This window comes from Macaca mulatta, chromosome 2 (assembly GCF_049350105.2).
Source record: "Macaca mulatta isolate MMU2019108-1 chromosome 2, T2T-MMU8v2.0, whole genome shotgun sequence".
Lineage (NCBI taxonomy): Eukaryota > Metazoa > Chordata > Mammalia > Primates > Cercopithecidae > Macaca > Macaca mulatta.
The window spans coordinates 112169662-112193499 of NC_133407.1; the positions used below are offsets into that span (position 1 = coordinate 112169662).

Consider the following 23838-nt stretch of genomic DNA (forward strand, 5'->3'; position numbering starts at 1 on the left):
ATTTTGCAAAAGTTTTCATATTAGTTCGACTTAGTGTTATATATAACTGTTTTAACAAACTCTATATTCTCAAAAAAAAAAAAAAACTGAAAAATCTGGTGATGATAGATTTACCGGTAACAGTCATTCCTTCTACTCATAGCTCCTCAGTTTTCTAGGTCACATCATCCATTAAATGACCACAGTTATCCTAGAGACCTCTTCTAGTAGTGCTCTAAAAAGGAAGCTTTCTTCATATTCATCCCTTCCAATCTCTTTTTATTATATAATTTCCCTATTTTCTTTCCTTTTTCTTTTTTTTTTTTCAAAGACAGGGTTTTGCTCTGTCACCCAGGCTGGAGTGCAGTGGCACAATCACGGTTCACTGCAGCCTCAATCTCTTGGCTCAAGAGATCCTCTTGCCTAGGCCTCAAAAGTGCTAGGATTACAGGTGTGAGACACTGCGCCCAGCCCCATTTTCTTTTTTCTTTTTTTTGACGGAGTCTTGCTTTGTCACCCAGGCTGCAGTGCAGTGGGGCAATCTTGGCTCACTGCAAGCTCTGCCTCCCGGATTCATGCCATTCTCCTGCCTCAGCCTCCTGAGTAGCTGGGACTACAGGCGCCTGCCACTATGCTGGCTAATTTTTTTTTTTTTGATACGGAGTCTCGCTCTGTCACCCAGGCTGGAGTGCAGTGGCCGGATCTCAGCTCACTGCAAGCTCCACCTCCCGGGTTCACGCCATTCTCCTGCCTCAGCCTCCCGAGTAGCTGGGACTACAGGCGCCCGCCACCTCGCCCGGCTAAGTTTTTGTATTTTTTTTAGTAGAGACGGGGTTTCACTGTGTTAGCCAGGATGGTCTCTATCTCCTGACCTCGTGATCTGCCCGTCTCGGCCTCCCAAAGTGCTGGGATTACAGGCTTGAGCCACCGCGCCCGGCCACTAATTTTTTTTGTATTTTTAGTAGAGATGGGGTTTCACTGTGTTAGCCAGGATGGTGTCAATCTCCTGACCTCATGATCCGCCGCCTCAGCCTCCCAAAGTGCTGGGATACAGGCGTGAGCCACCGTGCCCGGCCCCAGCCCCCATTTTCTATTAGGGTTTTTATCTTTTTCTTATTGATTTGTAGGCCGATATTCCCTAAATCATTAATTACATGGCAGATGCAAAGGCAGTAAAAATAAGAATATACTAAATCTATATTTAATCTAATCTAAATATACTAAATCTATACTAAATGGGCTTAAACATGGGTCTCTGCCAGTCATACATCTCACATAACAATGACGGTTTGCTGCATTCAACACACTTCACATTATTTAAAGCAAACCGTTACTTTTTGTGTGTACACCATCACCTATAAACTGATAAACTCACCTTGCTTCTAATCAAGATGCTCACTTCACCAGACTCTATGATGTAAAAGCTATCAGCCTTTTCACCCTGAAAGAAAAAGGAGGTCAGGTCAGAGCCATACCTAGTATTGAAGGGGAATAAAGAAATAGTTTGCTTTTTCACTGCTTAAGCTCTGATTTGTATTTATTTTTTTAACTCTACAAATGAATCAATAGTAAACAAATTCAGAGTAGGCCAGGCACGGTGGCTCACACCTATAATCCCAGCACTTTGGGAGGCTGAGGCAGGCAGATCACAAGGTCAGGAGATTGAGGCCATCCTGGCCAACATGGTGAAACCCGTCTCTACTAAAAATACAAAAATTAGCCAGATGTGGTGGCGCGTGCCTATAATCCCAGCTACTGGGGAGGCTGAGGCAGGAGAATCGCTTGAACCAGAGAGTCGGAGGTTGCAGTGAGCTGAGGTCGCGCCACTGTACTCCAGCCTGGTGACACAGCGAGACTCCACCTCAAAAAAACAAAAAACAAAACAAAACAAAAAACAAATTCAGAACAAAATGAAGAAGATTCTGATCACTGGGATATCAACCTAACTACAACTGACACATCTCCCACTTCTTAGCATGAACCACTCACATTGATCTCAATGAATGTGCCCAGGTTGCCAAGTGCATAAAGCATCACTGTTCTCATTGCTCATGTTGGTCTGCTATTGAAATCTATGACAGGGACCAGTAGTCAAGGCTGCTGCAGACAATTTTAAGGTGATTCCTGGCTACACCTGAAGTATGGGGTCCAGGGATAATCTTGAACCATTAAATATAACTCTCAACAGGACAGCATGGATCTGGAAGGTTCTGTCTTGGTGAGAGAGGTACTTTGATGTTACCCTTATGAACCTTAGGCTTTTCGTTTGCTTGTTTTATTTTGTATTTTTAATTATTTATTTTTCTGGAAACAGGGCCTTGCTCTGTTGCCCAGGTTGGAGTGCAGTAGTGTGATCATGGCTCACTGCAGCCTCAACCTCCCAGGCTCAAGTGATATGCCTGCCTCAGCCTCCCAAGTAGCTGAGACTAGATGTGCACATCACCATGGTCAGCTAATTTTTGTATATTTTGCAGAGACAGAGTTTTGCCATATTGCCCAGGCTGATCTCAAACTCCTGGGCTCAACTGATCCACCCACCTCTGCCTCCCAAAGTGCTGGGATTACAGGCATAAGCCTACTTGTTTTGATTTTAAACCACATGGTTGAACCAGTCATTTACTTAATTCAACAAGTAATTTATTTACCAAGTTATTTACTATGTGCAAGGCACTGTTTTAGGCATGTGAAATACACCCAGTGGACAAAATGAATACCCCTTGGCCTTGTAGAACTTACAGTCTGACAGGGTAAACAAACTTTAAACAGTCAACATAATAAATCAGTAAATTATATTGTTCTGTTGCAAGGCGATAAGTGCTACACAAAAAGAGTAAAACAGGGAATGTGAGATCTGGAGTGCTGGGGAAGGAGTGGGTATCCTATATATGAGAGCTTTACTGAGGCTGGGTGTCATTCCTGTAATCCCAGCACTTAGGGAGACCAAGGCTGGAGGATTGCTTGAGGCCGGGAGTTCAATACTAACCTGGACAATACAGTGAGACTCTGTCTCAACAAATAAAAAATTTAGAAAATTAGCTGGGCACAGTGACATATGCCTGCAGCCCCAGCTACTAGGGAGGCTAAGGCGGGAGGATCATGTGAGCCCAGGAGGTGAAAACTGCAGTGAGCCATGATCCTGCCACTGCACTCCAGCCTGAGCAACAATGAGATCCTGCCTCTTAGGCAAAGGAAAAAAAAAAAAAAAAAAAAAAGGAGCTTGAGAAGGTGAGATTTGAGCAAAGACCGGGAGGACGTCTGAGTTAGGCATGCAGATATATGTGAAGCAGCTTTCAGGCACACTTCATTCAGTTTCTGACCCCTCACTATTAACTTCTGGAACAAATACCATCTACATCAGATAATGCAATATTACTTATGCACTCTCACTCTGTGTGGGTCTTAGGTCTTCAGTGAGAATCTACTTCTTAGGCTTTCACAAACTTTATGTCCTTTGACCATCACATAGAGCCCCACGTGGGCACCATACACAGCTAGGATGACGTTTCTGAGTCAATCTAATCCCAGGACATATCACTGCCCCATATAAGTAAATGCCACAGCTTTACAAAGGGGTGCCTGTGGGTTTCTGCCCTGCTATGTTGGGTAGGTATCCTACAACCAGCAGAGCCAAATAACCATGAAGTTCTAGCATTACACAAACAGCTGCATGATAGGAGCTGACAAAGGATGAAGAGCCATGAAAGAAACTCAGTAGGAGCCAGAAGCAGAGTCACAAAGAGGGAGAGGTTATTTCACCAAGAAGAGGGTGATGAAAAGGAAAGATCTGTGTGGTAGGAAAGATCTGCAAGTGATAGGTGGTGAAGGATAGTGCTTGAGCCCTTTTTGTTTAGATAGGTGTATAACATCCACCATTTAAAGTGCTCACATTTCAAGGCTATATAGATTGATGACTTTTTGCAAATGTATAAACCTGTATAACCACCTCCTAGATCAAAATAGAAAATATATCCATACTCCAAAAGGCTCCCTCTGGAGTTCAGTCAAAAATACCACATTCCCACCCATGAAGTAACCATATCTAATTTCTGTCCTTGTAGGTTTTGGCCATTCCTTAATATAAATGGAGTCATACATTTTTCGTATCTGGCTTCTTTTAGTCCATATTGTCAGATCATACTTTGAAAGTCTCTGGCTATGCAAGAAATTAGGCTGGTAGCCAGAATAGAAACAAAGTGAGGGAAGGAGTGTACGAGTGTTTTGAAGACAGCAAAGGCCAGGCACGGTGGCTCACACCTGTAATCCCAGCACCTTGGGAGGCTGAGGGGGCGGACTGCTTCAGGCCAGGAGTTCGACACCAGCCTGGGCAACATGGTGAAACCCCGTCTCTACTAAATACAAAAAAGGCCACGTGTGGTGGCTCACGCCTGTAATCCCAGCACTTTGGGAGGCTGAGGTGGGCAGATCACCTGAGGTCAGGAGTTTGGGACCAGCCTGACCAAGATGGTGAAACCTCATCTCTACTAAAAGTACAAAAATTAGCCAGGCGTGATGGCGTCATTGTTATCCTGTACACATACCCTAGTCTCTGCTGTCTTCATTTTTTTTTCCTTTTTTTTTTTTTCTTGAGACAGTCTCACTGTGTCACCCAGGCTGGAGCACAGGGGCACGATCTCGGCTTAGTGCAACCTCCACCTCCTGGGTTCAAGCAATTCTGTTGCCTTAGCCTCCTGAGTAGCTGGGATTACGGGTGCACACCACCATGCCTGGCTAATTTTTTGTATTTTAGGTAGAGATGGGGTTTCACCTCCATGTTGCCCAAGCTGGTTTCAACTCCTGAGCTCAGGCAGTCCACCCGCCTCGGCCTCCCAAAGTGCTAGGATTACAGGCATGAGCCACCGCACCAGGCCTTTTTTTTTTTTTTTAGACGGAGTCTCTTTTGCCCAGGCTGGAGTACAGTGGTGCAACCTCCACTTCCCAGGTTCAAGTGATTCTTGTGCCTCAGCCTCCCAAGTAGCTGGGATTATAGGTGTGCACCAGCACTCCTGGCTAATTTTTGTGTATGTATGTATGTATGTATTTTATTTATTTTTGAGACAGAGTTTCGTTCTTGTCGCCCAGCCTGGAGTTCAATGGTGTGATCTCGGCTCACCACAACCTCGGCCTCCGGGGGTTCAAGTGATTCTCTTGCCTCAGCCTCCTGAGTAGCTGGGATTAGCTGGTCTCGAACTCCCAACCTCAGGTGATACACCTGCCCCGGACTCCCAAAGTGCTGGGATTACAGGCGTGAGTCACCATGCCCCGCCAAGTATCCTGCTTTTCAAGTTCACTACTAGGCTCTGTGTACCCATCTCACAGAAAGAACATTCCATTCTACATTCAAGAGTAAAGAAGCCAGACTGTACTGCATTTTAGGTCTTTGTGAACATGTCATCAGGTTTTTATATGTCTCTTTTTCACAACAGATAATATAAGATCCACATTCCACTATAAGAATGATTGAAGCCCTAATTTTCAGGATATGGGAATCTTTTGGGTTTAATGCAATGGTACTTTAATAGTGAAAACATAAAACATGATTTTGTAAAATTAAAGCTACCTTCTGTCTACATTATTCTGAGAATAAGCTAAATATTCTATCGATTATGAAAATTACTTGTGAAAATTATGCAAGTCATTAAAAAACAAAAATGTAGGCCAGGCGCTGTGGCTCACAACATCCCAGCACTTTGGGAGGCCAAGGTGGGCGGATCACCTGAGGTCAGAAGTTTGAGACCAGCCTGGCCAACAGGGCGAAACCCTGTTCTCTACTAAAAATAAAAAAATTAGCCGGGCATGGTGATGCATGCCTGTAGTTCCAACTACTCAGGAGTCTGAGGCAGAAGAATCACCTGAACTGGGGAGGTGAAGGTTGTAGTCAGCCGAGATTGTGCCATTGCACTCCAGCCTGGACAACAAGAGCGAAACTCCATCTCAAAAAACAAAAAACAAACAAAATAAAACAAAACAAAACACAAAAATGTAGTCAGGTGTGGTGGCACAAGCCTGTAATCTCAGCTACTTGGGAGGTGAGGTGGGAGGATCACTTGAGGCCAGGAGTTCAAGACTAGCATGGGCAACATAAAGAGACCCTGTCTACAAAAAATTTAAAAATTAGCTGGGTGTAGCCTGGGCACGGTGGCTCACACCTGTAATCCCAGCACTTTGGGAGGCTGAGGTGGGTGGATCACCTGAGGTCGGGAGTTCGCAGACCAGCCTGACCAACATGGAGAAACCCTGTCTCTACTAAAAAAAAATAAAATAAAATAAAATAAAGTAGTTGGGCGTGGTGGTGCATGCCTGTAATCCCAGCTACTTGGGAGGCTGAGGCAGGAGAATCTCTTGATCCTCTGCCAGCAGGCGGAGGTTGTGGTGAGCTGAGATAGTGGCATTGCACTCTGGCCTGGGCAACAAGAGCAAAACTCCTTCTCCAAAAAAAAAAAAAAAAAGAATTAGCTGGGTGTGGTGGCACTGCTTGGAAGGCTAATGGAAGAGTATTGCTTAAGCCCAGAAGCTCAAGGCTGCAGTGAGCTACGATCGCACACTGTACTGAAGCCTGAAAGACAGAGCGAGACCTTGCTTCCGCAGTGGCTCACGCCTGTAATCCCAGCACTTTGGGAGGCAAACGTAGGAGGATCACGAGGTCAGGAGATCAAGACCATGCTGGCTAACACTGTGAAACCCCATCTCTACTAAAAATACAAAAAATTAGCCGGGCATGGTGGCAGGCGCCTGTAGTCCCAGATACTTGGGAGGCTGAGGTAGGAGAATGGCGTGAACGTGGGAGGCAGAGCTTGCAGTGAGCCGAAATCGCGCCATTGCACTCCAGCCTGGGCGACAGAGCGAGACTCCATCTCAAAAAAACAAAACAAAAACAATAAAAATAATTCAAAATGGATCACAGACCTAAGGTAAGAGCTAAAATTGTGAATGTCTACAGCTGTACTGCTTAATACATTAGCCACTAGTCAAATGTGGCTCAGCACTTGAAATGTTGCTAGTATAAACTTAGATGTACTAAAGATGTAAAACATACATTAGATTTTGAAGACTTAGTATTAAAAATGTAAAATATCTCATTAATAAAGTTTTATATCACTTAGATGTAACAATATTTTAGATATACTTGTTAAATGAAATATATTAAAATTAAGTTGACTATTTCAAGTATCTACTGAAAGTTTTTATTTCTTCAATTTTTTTGAGACCAAGTCTTGCTCTGTCCTCCAGGCTAGAATGCAGTGGCATGACCTTGGCTCACTGCAACCTCTGCCTCCCAAGTTCAAACGATTCTCATTCTTAGACCTCCCAAGTAGCTGGGATTACAGTTGTGCACCAGCAAACCTAGCTAATTTTTGTATTACTTTTTAGTAGAGATGAAGTTTCGTCATGTTGGCCAGGCTGGTCTCGAACTCCTGGCCTCAAGTTATCTGCCTCAAGCTATTCAGCCTCCCCAAGTGCTGGGATTACAGGCATGAGCCACCCTGCCTGACCAAAGATTTTTAAAATTACATATGTGGCTCACATGTTATTTCTATTGAACAGTGCTGGTCTTGGAAGTAAACTTGGGAGAAAGTATTATTGATTTTGCAAAGATTTCCTAAAATACAGCAGCAAAAGTACAAACTACAAAGAAGAAAAGATGATAAACTAGACTTAGCAAAATTAAAACTGTTTTCTCTTCAAAAGATACCATTAAGAAAATGAAGGCTAGGCATGGAGGGGGCATACCTATAATCCCAGCACTTGGGAGGCCAAGGCAGGCAGATGGCTTGAGCTCAGAAGTTCAAGACCAGGCTGGGCAATATAGCAAGACCCTGACTGTATTTTTTTTTTTTAAGGCTGTAAATACTATTTACTGTTGAGAATGCAGAGCAACTGAATTTTCATGCATGGCTGGTAGGAATACAAAACAGTATAGCCATTTTAAGACAGTTTGGCTGTTTGTTATGAAGTTAACATATAATTTAGCAATTGCACTCTTAAGTATTTACTAAAAAGGCCAGCCTGGCCAACATGGTGAAATCCCATTTCTACTAAAAACAAAAACAAACAAACAAAATTAGCCAGGCATAGTGGCACATGCCTTTGGTTCCAGCTACTCGGGAGGCTGAGGCACAAGACTTGCTTGAACTCGGGAGGCAGAGGTTACAGTGAGCTGAGATCATGCCACTGCACTCCATCCTGGGTGGCAGAGCGAGACTCTGTCTCAAAAAAAAAAAAACAGTATTTACTGAAGAGTAGTAAAAACATATGTCTACACAAAGGATGGGCATGGTGGCTCACGCCTGTAATCCTAGCACTTTGGGAGGCTGAGCTGGGCGGATCATTTGAGGTCAGATATTCAAAACCAGCCTGGCAAACACGGTGAAACCCTGTCTCTACTAAAAATACAAAAATTAGCCAGGCAGGCCGGGCGCGGTGGCTCAAGCCTGTAATCCCAGCACTTTGGGAGGCCGAGACGGGCGGATCACGAGGTCAGGAGATCGAGACCATCCTGGCTAACACGGTGAAACCCCGTCTCTACTAAAAAATACAAAAAAAAACTAGCCGGGCGATGTGTCGGACGCCTGTAGTCCCAGCTACCCGGGAGGCTGAGGCAGGAGAATGGCATGAACCTGGGAGGCGGAGCTTGCAGTGAGCTGAGATCCGGCCACTGCACTCCAGCCTGGGCGACGGAGCGAGACTCCATCTCAAAAAAAAAAAAAAAAAAAAAAAAAAAAAAATTAGCCAGGCATGGTGGCGTGAGCCTTTAGTCCCAACTATTCAGCAGGCTGAGGCACGAGAATCGCTTGAACCCGAGAGGCAGAGGTTACAGTGAGCTGAGATTATGTCACTGTACTCCAGCCTGGGTGACAGAGCAAGACTGTGTCTCATTAAAAAGAAAAAATAATGGGAGGCTGAGGCAGGAGAATTGCTTGAACGTGGGAGGTGGAGGTTATGGTGAGCTGAGATCGCACCATTGCACTCCAGCCTGGGCAACAAGAGCAAAACTCCGTTTCAAAAAGAAAACAGAAAAATGAAAAAAAAAATTACATTTGTACAATGAAATATTATTCAGCAAAAGGAATGATCTACTGATACATACAACATGGATAAATCTCAAAAATATTATGCTAAGAGAAAGAAACCAGATACAAAAACTATACATTGCATGATTTCATTTATATTAAATTGTAGAACGGAATTTCTACAGTGATAGAAAACATCAATGGTTTCCAGGAATGTGAGTGTGGGGGAGGGTAGTGACTGCAAATGCAAATACAAAACAAGGAACTGTATGGGTGATGGAAATACCACACTGGGGATGGTTACAAAACTCTTCCAATTTGTACACTTAAACTTAGTAATTTTATTGTATGTAAAACACACTGTAACAAAGCTGACCAAAAAAAATGAAACAACATAAAATGTAGTTTCTGATTCAGCAGGTCTAGTGGGGGGCCCAAGAACTTGCATTCCTAACAATTCTAACATTCTCAGATGATGCTGATTGCTGCTGGTCCTGGGATCTCACTTTGAGAAGCCTTGGTCCAGTGAGAGACATTGACAAAAGGGGCCTATAATAAGTCCCTTTTAATATCATCTTAATTAATGTCCATTCTGTACCACTACCTGTCTACCTTGAAGATAGATAGTACTCTATCTTCAAGAGCACAGACAATCAAGAAAACACTATGACTTTTCACATCTCCTGACATACTTCGTGAAAACCCAGCATGAGACAGGCCTAGAACCTTCAGGATGAATTGGAGGTCCTTTGAATGTTACTTAAAGCACCTTAAATTCAGAAGCAAATGTGGCCAGTTAACATCTCCCATTTCTGAAACTCAGTCCTACATTCTTACCATACCAGGATACCTGCTCTGAAACACAGCTCACACCACTGGCCTTTGCTAATATTGTTTTTTTGCTCTGAAGGACCTTTCTCTGATTTCAAACATTGTAATTGCACTTGTTTTTTAAGCCCATCTCAAATGGCAATTCCTTGATGAAACCGTATGTATTACTTCCATTTCTATGTTCTCACTGTCATTCATACACTCCTTCATTATAGTGCTTATCATATCTGGTCCTACCTATCTTAATAAATGTTTATAGAATATATCAATTTCTAATTAAAAGAATTATTAATAGTAAGGGCTCCTAGAAAACAAATACATTCAGAGATGTGACTCAGAGTAGACATCATATTTTTGTTAGTCCTTTATCTCTTCCAGGGGAGCTTTCTTTTCCCCTTTTATGGTAAGTCTGATTAGTCCTTGTGGTTCTAGTGGGGCCAACTCCACCCACAGGACCCACGCCTGACCAATCTGAGCCTTTCCTCCTCGTGGTCTCAGTACTGGGTTCAAGGATAAGCATATCACCCAACCTAGGCCAACCATGTATCTTCTCAGTGCTCTTGAGCCAGAACCATAGGCAGAGAAGCTGATACCTGGAAAAGTCCAATACTATTTATGTTTTATTAAAAATACAAACACAGTGGATAAAGAAAATTATTAGACAGTACTCATTACAATGATCTAGCCCACTGTTTAGTAATCCTTACTGTATCCCAAAATAACATGAGAAAAATGCACAAAGGAAATACCAGACATCTTACAAATTTGGTTAATCACTGAAGACTGTGGACTCTGATTTGTGTTAGATTAGCCAAAAGGATGCCTTTGTGTCAAATATAGAAAGTTAGAGGGCAGAACTCTTTAACCTTCCCCAGGTTCTAATAGCAATGGATGAAACTTACTCAAGGTCAAAAGAAAATGACATCCAAAGAACAAACACTAGAAGCCAAGGAAAGGTGAGCGGAAGCAAGTGATCTGCATGTGTCAGTAAGACGGACATCAATAAGCTTCAGGGGACTATATAATTGTCCTCTGAAGTGTGATCTATTACCTGGTAATAAGAGCTCCCAACAGTGGGAGAACATAGAAGTTTTTTTTTTTTTTTTAATTTGAAATGGAGTCTCACTCTGTTGCCCAGGCTGGAGGCAGTGGCGCAATCTCGACTCACTGCAACCTCCGCCTCCTGGGTTCAAGCAATTCTCCTGCCTCAGCCTCCCGAGTGGCTGGGATTACAGGCGTGGGCCACCACACCCAGCTAATTTTAGTATTTTTAGTAGAGACGGAGTTTCACCATGTTGGCCAGGCTGGTCTCGAACTCCTGGTCTCAAGCGATCCACCTCCCTCAGCCTCCCGAAGTGTTGGGATTACAGGCGTCAGCCACTATGTCTGGCAAGATTTTTGAGATAAATGATGTACTAGTTATTCAGGGGTGACTTCCAGGAAAGGAGCTGTGTAAAGCCCTCACTCACCTGAGTGATTATGCGTTCTCCATCCTTATAGATCTTCTCTCCTATTACATCCACTATCTTCATTCGTTCTGACACCTGAAACAACAGACAAATTCAGAAATAAAAGGAAAAGATCTTAACTGAAAGTCACAATAGCTATACAACACAGAAATGGGATTAGAATAGTATGATTTGAACACCTAACAACAGAATAGTTTTAAAAGCTTTTCCTGATCCCCATGAACAGATTCTCATTCAAGCCACTTTACCTCTAGCGATTTAAGGAGGGGCACAGACTCAATAAATGATTCAAACATCTTCCTCTTTTTTGCATTATTTTTCACTATGATTCTTCTAAAAGTCACCCGGTCCTACAAGAAAGAATATGAAAATTCTAATAAATGCCTATATACAGGAACATCTATGGTTTAATAAACTGGCCAAAGCAAATATTAGAGGAATATGTAAGTTACTGTGTTAATTAAGTGTTAATTGATACTTTAATCTTGAGTCATCAATGGAAGAAAAGAACCTGTAGCCTGAGCCAGCCAGTTGCCCACATGCTGTTGTTTGCTATCTAACACTCAATAGGTGCCACCTATGGGTCATAAATAGAACACAAAACAGAAAACGCCTAAACATTTGTGAGCTCACTGTCACTGTTCAATGTCATAAAAGATACCTCTAGTGAGCTGAGATTATGTCACTGCATTCCAGTCTGGGTCACAGAGTGAGACCCTCATTTCAAAAAAAAAAAAAAAGACATCTCACCAAAAGAGAGAATAAAACAATCATTTAATCCTTAGAATCCAGAATTTAAAAAAATTTTTTAAATCCAAAACAATTAGATTGTTCTTGCCCTAAAAAAGTTTATAATCTTAATGGGAAGATAATACAAAATATCAAAATATGAAGCTTGGCTGAATGCAGTAGCTCACTGCCTGTACTCCTAGCATTTTGGGAGGCTAAGGTGGGCAAATGGCTTGAGCCTAGAAGTTCGAGACAAGCCTAGGCAACATGGTGAAACACCCGCTCTTCGAAAAAATACACGAAAAAAGTTAGCTGGGCATGGTGGCACATGTCTGTGCTTGGGTGGTTGAGGTGAAAGGCTCACCAGAGCCTGAGAGGTCAAAGCTACAGTGAGTTATTATTGTACCACTGCACTCCAGCCTGGGCAGCAGAGCAAGACTATGTCCCAAAAACAACAATATTAACAACAACAACAACAAAATACATAGGAATAAAAAGTCTACATTTCAAGAATGGGTGCAGTGGCTCACACCTGTAATCCCAGCATTCTGGGAGGCCATAAATGGATCACTTGAGCTCAGGAGTTCAAGACCAGGCTGGGCAACATGGTGAAACCCCATTTCTACAAAAAATACAAAAATCAGCTGGGCACGGTGGTGTGTGCCTATAGTCCCAGCTAGTTGGGAGGCTGAGGCTTGGAGAATCACTTGAGCCCAGGGGGCTAAGGTTGCGGTGAGCCGAGATTGCACCACTGCACTCCAGCCTGGGTGACACAAGTTGAAACCCTGTCTCAAAAAAAAAAAAAAAAAAAAAGTCGCCGGGCGCGGTGGCTCAAGCCTGTAATCCCAGCACTTTGGGAGGCCGAGGCGGGCGGATCACAAAGTCAGGAGATCGAGACCACAGTGAAACCCCGTCTCTACTAAAAATACAAAAAATTAGCCGGGCGCGGTGGTGGGCGCCTGTAGTCCCAGCTACTCAGGAGGCTGAGGCAGGAGAATGGCGGGAACCCGGGAGGCGGAGCTTGCAGTGAGCCGAGATCGCGCCACTGCACTCCAGCCTGGGCAACAGCGTGAGACTCCGTCTCAAAAAAAAAAAAAAAAAAAAAAAAAAAAAAAAAAGTCTATAGTTCAAGACAGGCATATGAGCACATGAAATGTGCTTGGTGAAACTACAGAAGACAAGTGCTACATAAATTTCAAGGTAAGAAGGGGAGATCACGGTAGGCAGGAGTGATCAAAGATTATTTCGCCACAAAAATGTCTGGGACCTGAAAGAGAGGTAGGATTAAAGTTAATGAAGAGACATGGGAGGAATATGCAAGATGGAAGGCAGGCATATGAAAGATACCTTGACTCTTAACAAGTCATGGATTCCTTTTGTTTTATTTTTCAGATGGGGTCCCCCATTGTTGTCCAGGCTGGCTTTGAACTCCTGGGCTCAAGTGATCTCCCTACCTCAGCCTCCCAAGTAGCTGGGACTACAGGTGCACAACACTGTGCCTGGCTTAGTAAGTAATGGATTCTGATCAGGAGACAATTAACCAAAGCCAGGCACTTCTCAGATATTTGTACACATGTGCAGGGAGATACCCATGAGAATGTTAATTGCTTAGTCTTAGATTCCTAAATGGGCAAGCAGTTATTTGTATCTAAGTTAACTACCTTTCTTCTACCTCAGGCTGTCAGGAATAAATATATATATACACACACACACACACACACACACATATATATATATATATATATATATTTTTTTTTTTGCTAGAAAGTATAACAATGGGCTGGGCACAGCGGCTCATGCCTGTAATCTCAGAACTTTGGGAGGCCAAAGCGGATGGATCACTTGAGGTCAGGAGTTCAAGACCAGCCTGGCCAATATGGTGAAACCCCATGTCTACTAAAAATACAAAAATTAGCCAGGCGTGGTGATGGGCGCCTGTAATCTCAGCTACTCGGGACACTGAGACAGGAGAATCATTTGAACCCGGGAGGCAGAGGCTGCAGTGAGCCAAGATCATGCCACTGCACTCCAGCCTGGGTAACAGGGCGAGACTCTGCCTCGAAAAAAAAATAAAAACAAAACAATATTTTAGGCTGTGTGTGGTGGCTCATGCCTGTAATTTCTGCACTTTGGGAGGCCAAGGCAGGAGGATCGCTTGAGGCTAGGAATTCAAGACCAGCCTGGGCAACACAGGGAAACCTAGTTAAAACACAAAAACAGGCCGGGCGCGGTGGCTCATACCTGTAATTCCAGCTCTTTGGGAGGCTGAGGCGGGTGGATCACGAGGTCAGGAGATTGAGACCATCCTGGCTAACATGATGAAACCCTGCTTCTGCTTAAAATACGAAAAATTAGCTGGGCATGGCGGCAGGCACCTGTAGTCCCAGCTACTAGGGAGGCTGAGGCAGGAGAATCGCTTGAACCTGCGAGGCGGAGCTTGTAGTGAGCCAAGATCACAGCACTGCACTCTAGTCTGGGAGACAGAGCGAGACTCGGACTAAAAAAACAAACAAACAAACAAAACCCCACAAAAACAGAAAACCCCAATATTTTATTTATTTATTAAAACAAACAAACAAACAAACAAAAACATACAGGCTGGGAACAGTGGCTCACGACTGTATTCCCAGCACTTTGGGAGGCCGAGGTGGCTGGATTGTTTGAGCCCAGAAGTTTGAGAACAGCCTGGGCAACATGGCGAAACCTGTCTGCACAAAAAATACAAAAATTAGGCAGGCATGGTGGCGTGCACTTGTGGTCCCAGTTACTGGGAGGCAGAGGTGGGAGGATCACTTGAGCCCTGGGAGGCAAAGTTGTAGTGAGGTGTGAGGGCACCACTGCACTCCAGCCTGACCAACAGAGTGAGACTGTCTCAAAAAATAGACAGACAGATAGATAGATAGACACACACACACACCCACACACACACACACAGATAAAACAAAAGGCCTGGTGCAGTGGCTCACACCTATAATCCCAGCATTTTGGGAGGCCAAAGTGGGTGGATCACTTGAGGTCAGGAGTTCGAGACCAGCCTGGCCAACATGGTGAAACCTTGTGTCTATTAAAAATACAAATATTAGCCGGGCATGGTGGTGCACACCTATAGTCCCAGCTACTCAGGAGGCTGAGGCACGAGAATTACTTGAACCCTGGAGGCAGAGGATACAGTGAGCTGAGATCACACCACTGTATTCCAGCCTGGGTGACAGAGACTCTGTCTCAAAATAAATAAATAAATAAAAATTAAAAAATAAACACACAGAGGGCAGCAAAGTTAACTCCCAATATTTTATAAATCTACCTATATGTGTTACAAAGATTAGTATAACTGCAATAGCAAACAATATTTCGGCCAGGCACGGTGGCTCACGCCTGTAATCCCAGCACTTTGGGAGGCTGAGGTGGGTGGATCACTTGAAGTCAGGAGTTCAAAACCACCCTGGCCAACACAGTGAATTCCCATCTCTACCAAAAATATAAAAAATTAGCCAGTATTGGGCCGGGCGCGGTGGCTCACGTCTGTAATCCCAACACTTTGGGAGGCCGAGACGGGCGGATCACAAGGTCAGGAGATCGAGACCATCCTGGCTAACACGGTGAAACCCCGTCTCTACTAAAAGTACAAAAAAAACTAGCCGGGCGAGGTGGCAGGCGCCTGTAGTCCCAGCTACTCGGGAGGCTGAGGTTGGAGAATGGCGTAAACCCAGGAGGCGGAGCTTGTAGTGAGCCGAGTTCGCGCCACTGCACCCCAGCCTGGGTGACAGAGCAAAGACTCCGTCTCAAAAAAAAAAAAATTAGCCAGTATTGTTGGCACATGCCTATAATCCCAGCTATGCGGGAGGCTGAGGCAGGAGAATCGCCTGAACCCGGGAGGCGGAGGTTGCAGTGAGCCGAGATCATGCCACTGTAGACTCCAGCCTGGGCGACAGAGCAAGAGTCCATCTCAAAAACAACAACAACAACAACAACAACAAAGTTCTAACTAAAGAGAAAACAACAAATATCTCTTAAAGCGACTTTTTTTTTTTTTTTTTTGAGATGGAGTTTCGTTCTTGTTGCCCAGGTTGGAGTGCAATGGTGCAATCTTGGCTCACGGCAACCTCCACCTCCCAGGTTCAAGAGATTCTCCTGCCTCGGCCTCTGGAGTAGCTGGGATTACAGGCATCGCCACCATGCCCAGCTACTTTTGTATTTTTTAATAGAGACAGGGTTTCTCCATGTTTGTCAGGCTGGTCTCGAACTCCCGACCTCAGGTGATCCACCCGCCTTGGCCTTCAAAGTGCTGGGATTACAGGCATGAGCCACTACACCCGGCAAGTGACTTTTTTTTTTGAGAGAGAGTCTCACACTGTCACTCCGCAGGCTGGAGTGCAGTGGCATGATCACAGCTCACTGTAGCCTTGACCTCTTGGGCTCAGGTGATCCTCCCACCTCAACGTCCCAAATAGCTGGGACTACAGGCATGTGCCGCCACATCAGCTAATTTCCTATTTTTCGTAGAGACAGGGTTTCACCATGTTGCCCACGCTGGTCTTGAATTCCTAGGCTCATGTGATTTGCCCACCTTGGCCTCCCAAATTACTGAGATTACAGGCATGAGTCACCACACTCAGCTGGTTCTAACTCTTTTTATGCATGCTTTAACACTTCCCAAAACTCTCTTTTCATGTGGTGCAAATTCAGTTCCTATGGCTGTGGAGAATATAAAAAAGCACCAGACATCAACATAGCCTTTGAGAAGCATCCAATCGAGCACTGAAGAGGAAATTCCCACAGGCAGCAAGTGCTCAGAGGCAAGCAAATAGCCCTGAAGTTCAAAAGAGAAAAGGAGTGCTACTCTCTCCAGTGACTGCAGGAATTTCCCAGGAAACCTTCTACTGACTTTCAATAAAGCAAGAGAAAGCAGAAGAGACTAAGTACAGGGGCCATGATGGCAGCTGCCCACTATAAAAGCAGGAATGTAGGATCCAACTTGGAAAACTCAGTGACGACACCAGATCCTCCCTACTTCCACCTCAGAAGGCATTTCCAAGGCCTTGTGAGGTTCAAAGAAGTCAGGCTGGAGAGGACCTTCTGTGAGTTACTTTCCTAGAGGTGGTATTGAAGCTTTGAAAAAGTCTAGGCTTGCAAAGCAAGTGAATGAACAGGAGAAAAGTAGAGTCCAAAAGAACATCTTGATAGGTTACTGACCTATCAAGAAAGCAAGGAGAGGAGGAATGACTGCCAAAGGCAAGGAAATAGAAAGAACAGGAGTCTTAGGAAAGGAAGTCTCAGGAAAAGAGGGGTGGTGAGTGGCACCATGGCCATAAGGAGCTTGTGCCATCATTCTGTGAATACCCACCTTGTACCAGGCACTAAGGGAGTCGCTTCTCTTATGCCCATGTATTTAATCCTCATACCCCAGTCACAATGCAGGTGGTTTTACAGCTCAATATACAGTTTTCAATTTTCACTGAGACTTTCTCTTAGAGATTATCCAAGAATGGGTTATTTGGCTGGGTGCTGTGGCTCTTGCCTGTAATCCCAGCATTTTGGGAGGCCGAGGTGAGCAGATCACCTGAGGTCAGGAGTTCGAGACCAGTCTGGCCAACAAGGTGAAACTCCATTCCTACTAAAAATACAAAATTTGGTTTTTGGCCCAGAGCAAGATGGCCGAATAGGAGCAGCTCCAGCCTCCAGCTCCCAGCACGAGAGACACAGAGGACGGGTGATTTCTGCATTTTTTTTTTTTTTGAGACGGAGTCTCACTCTGTCGCCCAGGCTGGAGTGCAGTGGCCGGATCTCAGCTCACTGCAAGCTCCGCCTCCCGGGTTCACACCATTCTCCTGCCTCAGCCTCCCGAGTAGCTGGGACTACAGGCGCCCGCCACCTCGCCCGGCTAGTTTTTTGTACTTTTTAGTAGAGACGGGGTTTCACCGTGTTAGCCAGGATGGTCTCGATCTCCCGACCTCGTGATCCGCCCGTCTCGGCCTCCCAAAGTGCTGGGATTACAGGCTTGAGCCACCGCGCCCGGCCGATTTCTGCATTTTCAACTGTGGTACCGGGTTCATCTCACTGGTGAGTGCTGGACAATCGGTGCTAGTCAGCTGGTGCAGCCCGACCATCGAGAGGTGAAGCAGGGTGAGCCATCGCCTCACCTGGGAAGCGCAAGGGGGAAGGGAATCCCTTTTCCTAGCCAAGGGAAACTGAGACACACAACACCTGGAAAATCGGGTAACTCCCACCCTAATACTGTGCTTTACCAAGGGTCTTAGCAAACGGCACACCAGGAGATTATATCCCACACCTAGATGGGAGGGTCCCACGCCCACAGAGCCTCCCCCGTTGCTAGCACAGCAGTCTGAGATCTAACCGCAAGGCAGCAGCGAGGCTGGGGGAGGGGCGCCCACCACTGCTGAGGCTAAAGTAGGTAAATAAAGCCTCCAGGAAGCTCGGACTGGGTGGAGCCCACCACAGCTCAAGGGGGCCTGCCTGTCTCTGTAGACTCCACCTCTGGGGACAGGGCATAGCTAAACAAAAAGCAGCAGAAACCTCGTCAGAGGTAAATGCCCCTGTCTGACAGCTTTGAAGAGAGCAGTGGATCTCCCAGCACGGAGGTTGAGATCTGAGAACGGACAGTCTGCCTGCTCAAGTGGGTCCCTGACCCCTGAGTAGCCTAACTGGGAGACATCCCCCACTAGGTGCAGACTGACACCTCACACCTCACATGGCGGGGTACACCCCTGAGACGAAGCTTCCAGAGCAAGAATCAGACAGCAACACTCGTTGTTCAGCAATATTCTATCTTCTGCAGCCTCTGCTGCTGATACCCAGGCAAACAGGGTCTGGAGTCGACCTCAAGCAATCTCCAACAGACCTACAGCTGAGGGTCCTGACTGTTATAAGGAAAACTAACAAACAGAAGGGACACCCACACCAAAACCCCATCAGTTCATCACAGTCATCAAAGACCAAAGGCAGATAAAACCACAAAGATGGGAAAAAAGCAGGGCAGAAAGGCTGGAAATTCAAAAAATCAGAGCGCATCTCCCCTTCCAAAGGAACGCAGCTCATCGCCAGCAACGGATCAAACTGGACGGAGAATGACTTTGATGAGTTGAGAGAAGAAGGCTTCAGTCAATCAAACTTCTCAGAGCTAAAGGAGGAACTGCGTAACCAGCGCAAAGAAACTAAAAATCTTGAAAAAAGAATGGAAGAATGGATAACTAGAATAATCAATGCAGAGAAGGCCATAAACGAACTGACAGAGATAAAAACCATGACACGAGAAATACGTGACAAATGCACAAGCTTCAGTAACCGACTCGATCAACTGGAAGAAAGAGTATCAATGATTGAAGATCAAATGAATGAAACGAAGCGAGAAGAGAAGTCTAGAGAAAAAAGAGGAAAAAGAAATGAACAAAGCCTCCAAGAAATATGGGATTATGTGAAAAAACCAAATCTACATCTGATTGGTGTGCCTGAAAGTGAGGGGGAAAATGGAACCAAGTTGGAAAATACTCTTCAGGAAATCATCCAGGAGAACTTCCCCAACCTAGTAAGGCAGGCCAACATTCAAATTCAGGAAATACAGAGAACGCCACAAAGATACTCCTCGAGAAGAGCAACTACAAGACACATAATTGTCAGATACACCAAAGTTGAAATGAAGGAAAAAATGTTAAGGGCAGCCAGAGAGAAAGGTAAGGTTACCCACAAAGGGAAGCCCATCAGACTAACAGCAGATCTCTCAGCAGAAACTCTCCAAGCCAGAAGAGAGTGGGGGCCAATATTCAACATTCTTAAAGAATTTTCAGGCTGGGCGCGGTGGCTCAAGCCTATAATCCCAGCACTTTGGGAGGCCGAGACGGGTGGATCACGAGGTCAGGAGATCGAGACCATCCTGGCTAACACGGTGAAACCCCGTCTCTACTAAAAAATACAAAAAACTAGCCATTTTTCAACCATTGTGGAAAACAGTATGGTGATTCCTCAAGGATCTAGAACTAGAAATACCATATGACCCAGCCATCGCATTACTGGGTATATACCCAAAGGAGTATAAATCATGCTGCTATAAAGACACATGCACACATATGTTTACTGCGGCACTATTCACAATAGCAAAGACTTGGAATCAACCCAAATGTCCATCAGTGACAGACTGGATTAAGAAAATGTGGCACATATACACCATGGAATACTATGCAGCCATAAAAAAAGGATGAGTTTGTGTCCTTTGTAGGGACATGGGTGCAGCTGGAAACCATCATTCTCAGCAAACTTTCGCAAGAACAGAAAACCAAACACCGCATGTTCTCACTCATAGGTGGGAATTGAACAATGAGATCACTTGGACAAAGTGCTGGGATTACAGGAGTGAGCCACCACACCCGGCCAATCTTTTACATTTTTAAAGTTTTATTTTATATTCCAAGATATGCCCTATTTGGGTGAATAGACTTGAAAAAAATGTTCATTCTGTTGTTGCTGTGTGCAGTGTTCTATAAATTTCACATAGCTTTTGTTAATTAATGGTGTTAAGTTCTTCTATATCCTAGCTGACACCAGCTGATTCTCTGTTTGTTCTTTTTTTTTTCATTTTGTTTTTGCTTTTGAGATGGAGTTTTGCTCGTTGAATGTACCTGTTGGCAGATCTGGATTTCAGGCTTTTCCAGCACCCCATCTGGGATATATAGGAACTCACTGTCATGTCTTTCCTCAAGCCCCAATATCCCTAGATAGTCTGCCTTCTTTCCACCTTTCAGGGTCTTCCTGTGTTTGCTATATTATGTCCAGAGTGGTGTGTGTGTGTGTGTGTGTGTTTTGTGTTTTTTTTTTTTTTTTTTTTTTTTGAGACAGAGTCTGGCTCTGTCGCCCAGGCTGGAGTGCAGTGGCCGGATCTCAGCTCACTGCAAGCTCCGCCTCCCGGGTTCACGCCATTCTTCTGCCTCAGCCTCCCGAGTAGCTGGGACTACAGGTGCCACCACCACGCCCGGCTAATTTTTTGTATTTTTTTTTTTAGTAGAGACGGGGTTTCACTGTGTTAGCCAGGATGGTCTTGATCTGCTGACCTCGTGATCCGCCCATCTTGGCCTCCCAAAGTGCTGGGATTACAGGCGTGAGCCACCGTACCCGGCCCGTGTGTGTTTTTAAGTGAGAACACTAGCATGCTATAGGGCTATTCCATCTTGGTCTGAACCAGTAGTTGGCACCAAGGCTTATTATTTTGTTTTATATTTTTTGAGATGGAGTCTTGCTCAGTCGCCCAGGCTAGAGTGCAGTGGCGTGATCTTGCCTCACTGCAACCTCCGCCTCCTGGGACTACAGGCACCCATCACCATGACTGCCTAATTTTCATATTTTTAGTAGAGACAGGGTTTCACCATGTTGCTCAGGCTGGTCTCGAACTCCTGACCTCAAGTGATCTTCCTGCCTTGGCTTCCCCAAGTGCTGGGATTACAGGTGTGAGTCACCACACCTGGCCCCCCATTACTTATTATTCCCCTATACAAATCTATTCTCAAGTTTTTCAATCATTGAGTCCCAAGTGCGTGACCTATCCTTAAGTCACTATCTCTTTCAGGAGCACTCTTAATTTAACATCAGGATGTCACAATAAAGTGCTTTTTTTTTTTTTTTTTTTTTTTGAGATGGAGTCTTGCTCTGTTGCCAGGCTGGAGTGCAGTGGTGTGATCTCGGCTCACTGCAAGCTCGGCCTCCCGGGTTCACGCCATTCTCCTGACTCAGCCTCCCGACTAGCTGGGACTACAGGCACCTGCCACCACGCCCGGCTAATTTTTTTGTATTTTTAGTAGAGATGGGGGTTTCACCATGTTAGCCAGGATATCTCCTGACCTCATGATCTGCCTACCTCAGCCTCCCAAAGTGCTGGGATTACAGGCGTGAGCCACTGCCCAGCCCTAAAGTGCTCTTTCACGTCTTTAAAATGTGATTTCATTTGAGAAAATATGTTCATAATTTTATAATATCCATGTCTTTCAGATAACTGGCTGTAAGATATAGTGTAAATCAACAACCCGAGGACAGAGACACAGAAAGGGAATTAATACTGTGCCTTGCAAGGGGAACAATTTCTCTCACTCACCAGTCCCCAGAGGGAGCCTTCTGAGGTAGCAACAATGGTAGCAGCTCTCGGGGTGTTGTACATCAGAGCTAGTTCTCCAAAACTGCCACGGTTGTCATATTGACCAACAGAGCGGGTTTGATTATCTTTTGTTACTAAAATGTCATAAGTTCCCCTAGAAGAATGACAAAAAATAATTTCATTAGTTACTTCTGATAATAAATGCTAAGAACTGGCAGGCACATATAAAAGAAAATGTTGTTTTAAGATATTACCAAAGGAACTTTGCTAATATATAAAAAACAACATATTTTCATATTTTGACTTTGTACTGTGTCCTATAACCTTGCTAAACTCATTTATTAATTCTAGTAGCCTTTCTGTGGCATTCTTGGAATTTTCTTTTTTTTTTTTTTTTTGAGACAGAGTCTTGCTCTGTCACCCAGGCTGGAGTGCAGCGGAGGGATCTTGGCTCACTGCAAGCTCCAACTCCCGGGTTCACGCCATTTTCATTCTCCTGCCTCAGCCTCCCGAGTAGCTGGGACTACAGGCACCCGCCCCCACGCCTGGCTAATTTTTTTGGTATTTTTAGTAGAGACAGGATTTCACCATGTTAGCCAGGATGGTCTCGATCTCCTGACCTCGTGATCCATCTGCCTCGGCCTCCCGAAGTGCTGGGATTAAAGTCATGAACCACTATGCCCAGCCTAATCTTTTTTCTTTTAATAATATATAATATTGCCGGGCGCGGTGGCTCAAGCCTGTAATCCCAGCACTTTGGGAGGCCGAGACGGGTGGATCACGAGGTCAGGAGATTGAGACCATCCTGGTGAACACAGTGAAACCCCGTCTCTACTAAAACTACAAAAAACTAGCCGGGCGAGGTGGCGGGCGCCTGTAGTCCCAGCTACTCGGGAGGCTGAGGCAGGAGAATGGCGTGAACCCAGGAGGCGGAGCTTGCAGTGAGCTGAGATCCGGCCACTGCACTCCAGCCTGGGCGAAAGAGCGAGACTCCGTCTCAAATAAATAAATAAATAATAATATATAATATTTTACATAATTTATGGGGTACATGTGAGTGTTTTATCCATGCATAGAATGGGTGATGATTAAGTCAGGGTAACTGGGGTATCTATCACCTTGGGATATATGTCATTTCTATGTGTTGGTATCATTTCACGTCCTCTCTTCTACTAATAGTTCCTTTGAAATATGCAAAATATTGTCACCCAAGTATAGTCACCCTATCATGCTATAAAACATTAGAACTTGCCGGGTGCAATGGCTCACACCTGTAATTTCTGCACTTTAGGAAGCTAAACTGGGAGGGCTGTTTGAGCCCAGGAGTTTGAGACAATCCTGGGCAACGTATGGAGACTTGTCTCCACAAAAAGGAAAAAAAAAAAAGACACATTAAAATGTATCTCTTCTATCTAACTGTGTGTTTGTACCCATTAGCCAACTTCTCTTCATCCACCCACCACCCTTCTCAGTTTCTGGTATATATCATTGTATTCTCTATGTCTATGGTATCAGTGTTCTTTAGCACTCTCATGTGAGCGAGAACATGTGGTATTTGTCTTCCTGTGCCTATCTAACTTAATATAGCAACCTCCATGTTGCTACAAATGACATGATTTCCTTCTTTTTTATGGTCAAATAGTATTTCATTGTGTATCTATGTCACATTTTTTCTTCCTTCCTTTTTTCCTTGCCTCCCTCCCTCCCTCTCTTCCTTTTCTTTGCCTTA

The 23838-nt window shown here is 44.7% G+C and overlaps 1 protein-coding gene and 1 long non-coding RNA gene across 8 annotated transcripts in view; both read right to left on the minus strand.

Annotated features, from left to right (window-relative positions):
• Window positions 1-23838, minus strand: part of PRKAR2A (protein kinase cAMP-dependent type II regulatory subunit alpha) — a 106890-nt gene that overhangs the window by 8291 nt on the left and 74761 nt on the right. For 5 of the 7 annotated variants that reach the window (XR_013413930.1, XR_013413929.1, XM_077992809.1 and 2 more), the window contains 4 exons: window positions 22110-22263; window positions 11536-11637; window positions 11288-11362; window positions 1355-1420 (listed from right to left, as the gene is read on the minus strand). Coding sequence is in view for 5 of the 7 variants with exons in the window: in XM_077992809.1 (XP_077848935.1) it covers window positions 1355-1420; window positions 11288-11362; window positions 11536-11637; window positions 22110-22263 (397 nt within the window). In the remaining 2 variants the exon portion in view is untranslated. Of the gene's footprint in view, window positions 1-1334; window positions 1421-11287; window positions 11363-11535; window positions 11638-22109; window positions 22264-23838 lie in introns of all 7 variants that reach the window. The other 2 variants (XM_077992813.1, XM_077992811.1) reach the window with 2 other exon arrangements.
• On the minus strand, window positions 4531-8693 carry LOC144339186 (uncharacterized). Its single transcript, XR_013413945.1, has 3 exons — window positions 8263-8693; window positions 6151-6574; window positions 4531-5209 (listed from the first exon to the last, which is right to left on the minus strand). It is a non-coding gene; the product is annotated as an uncharacterized LOC144339186 (long non-coding RNA).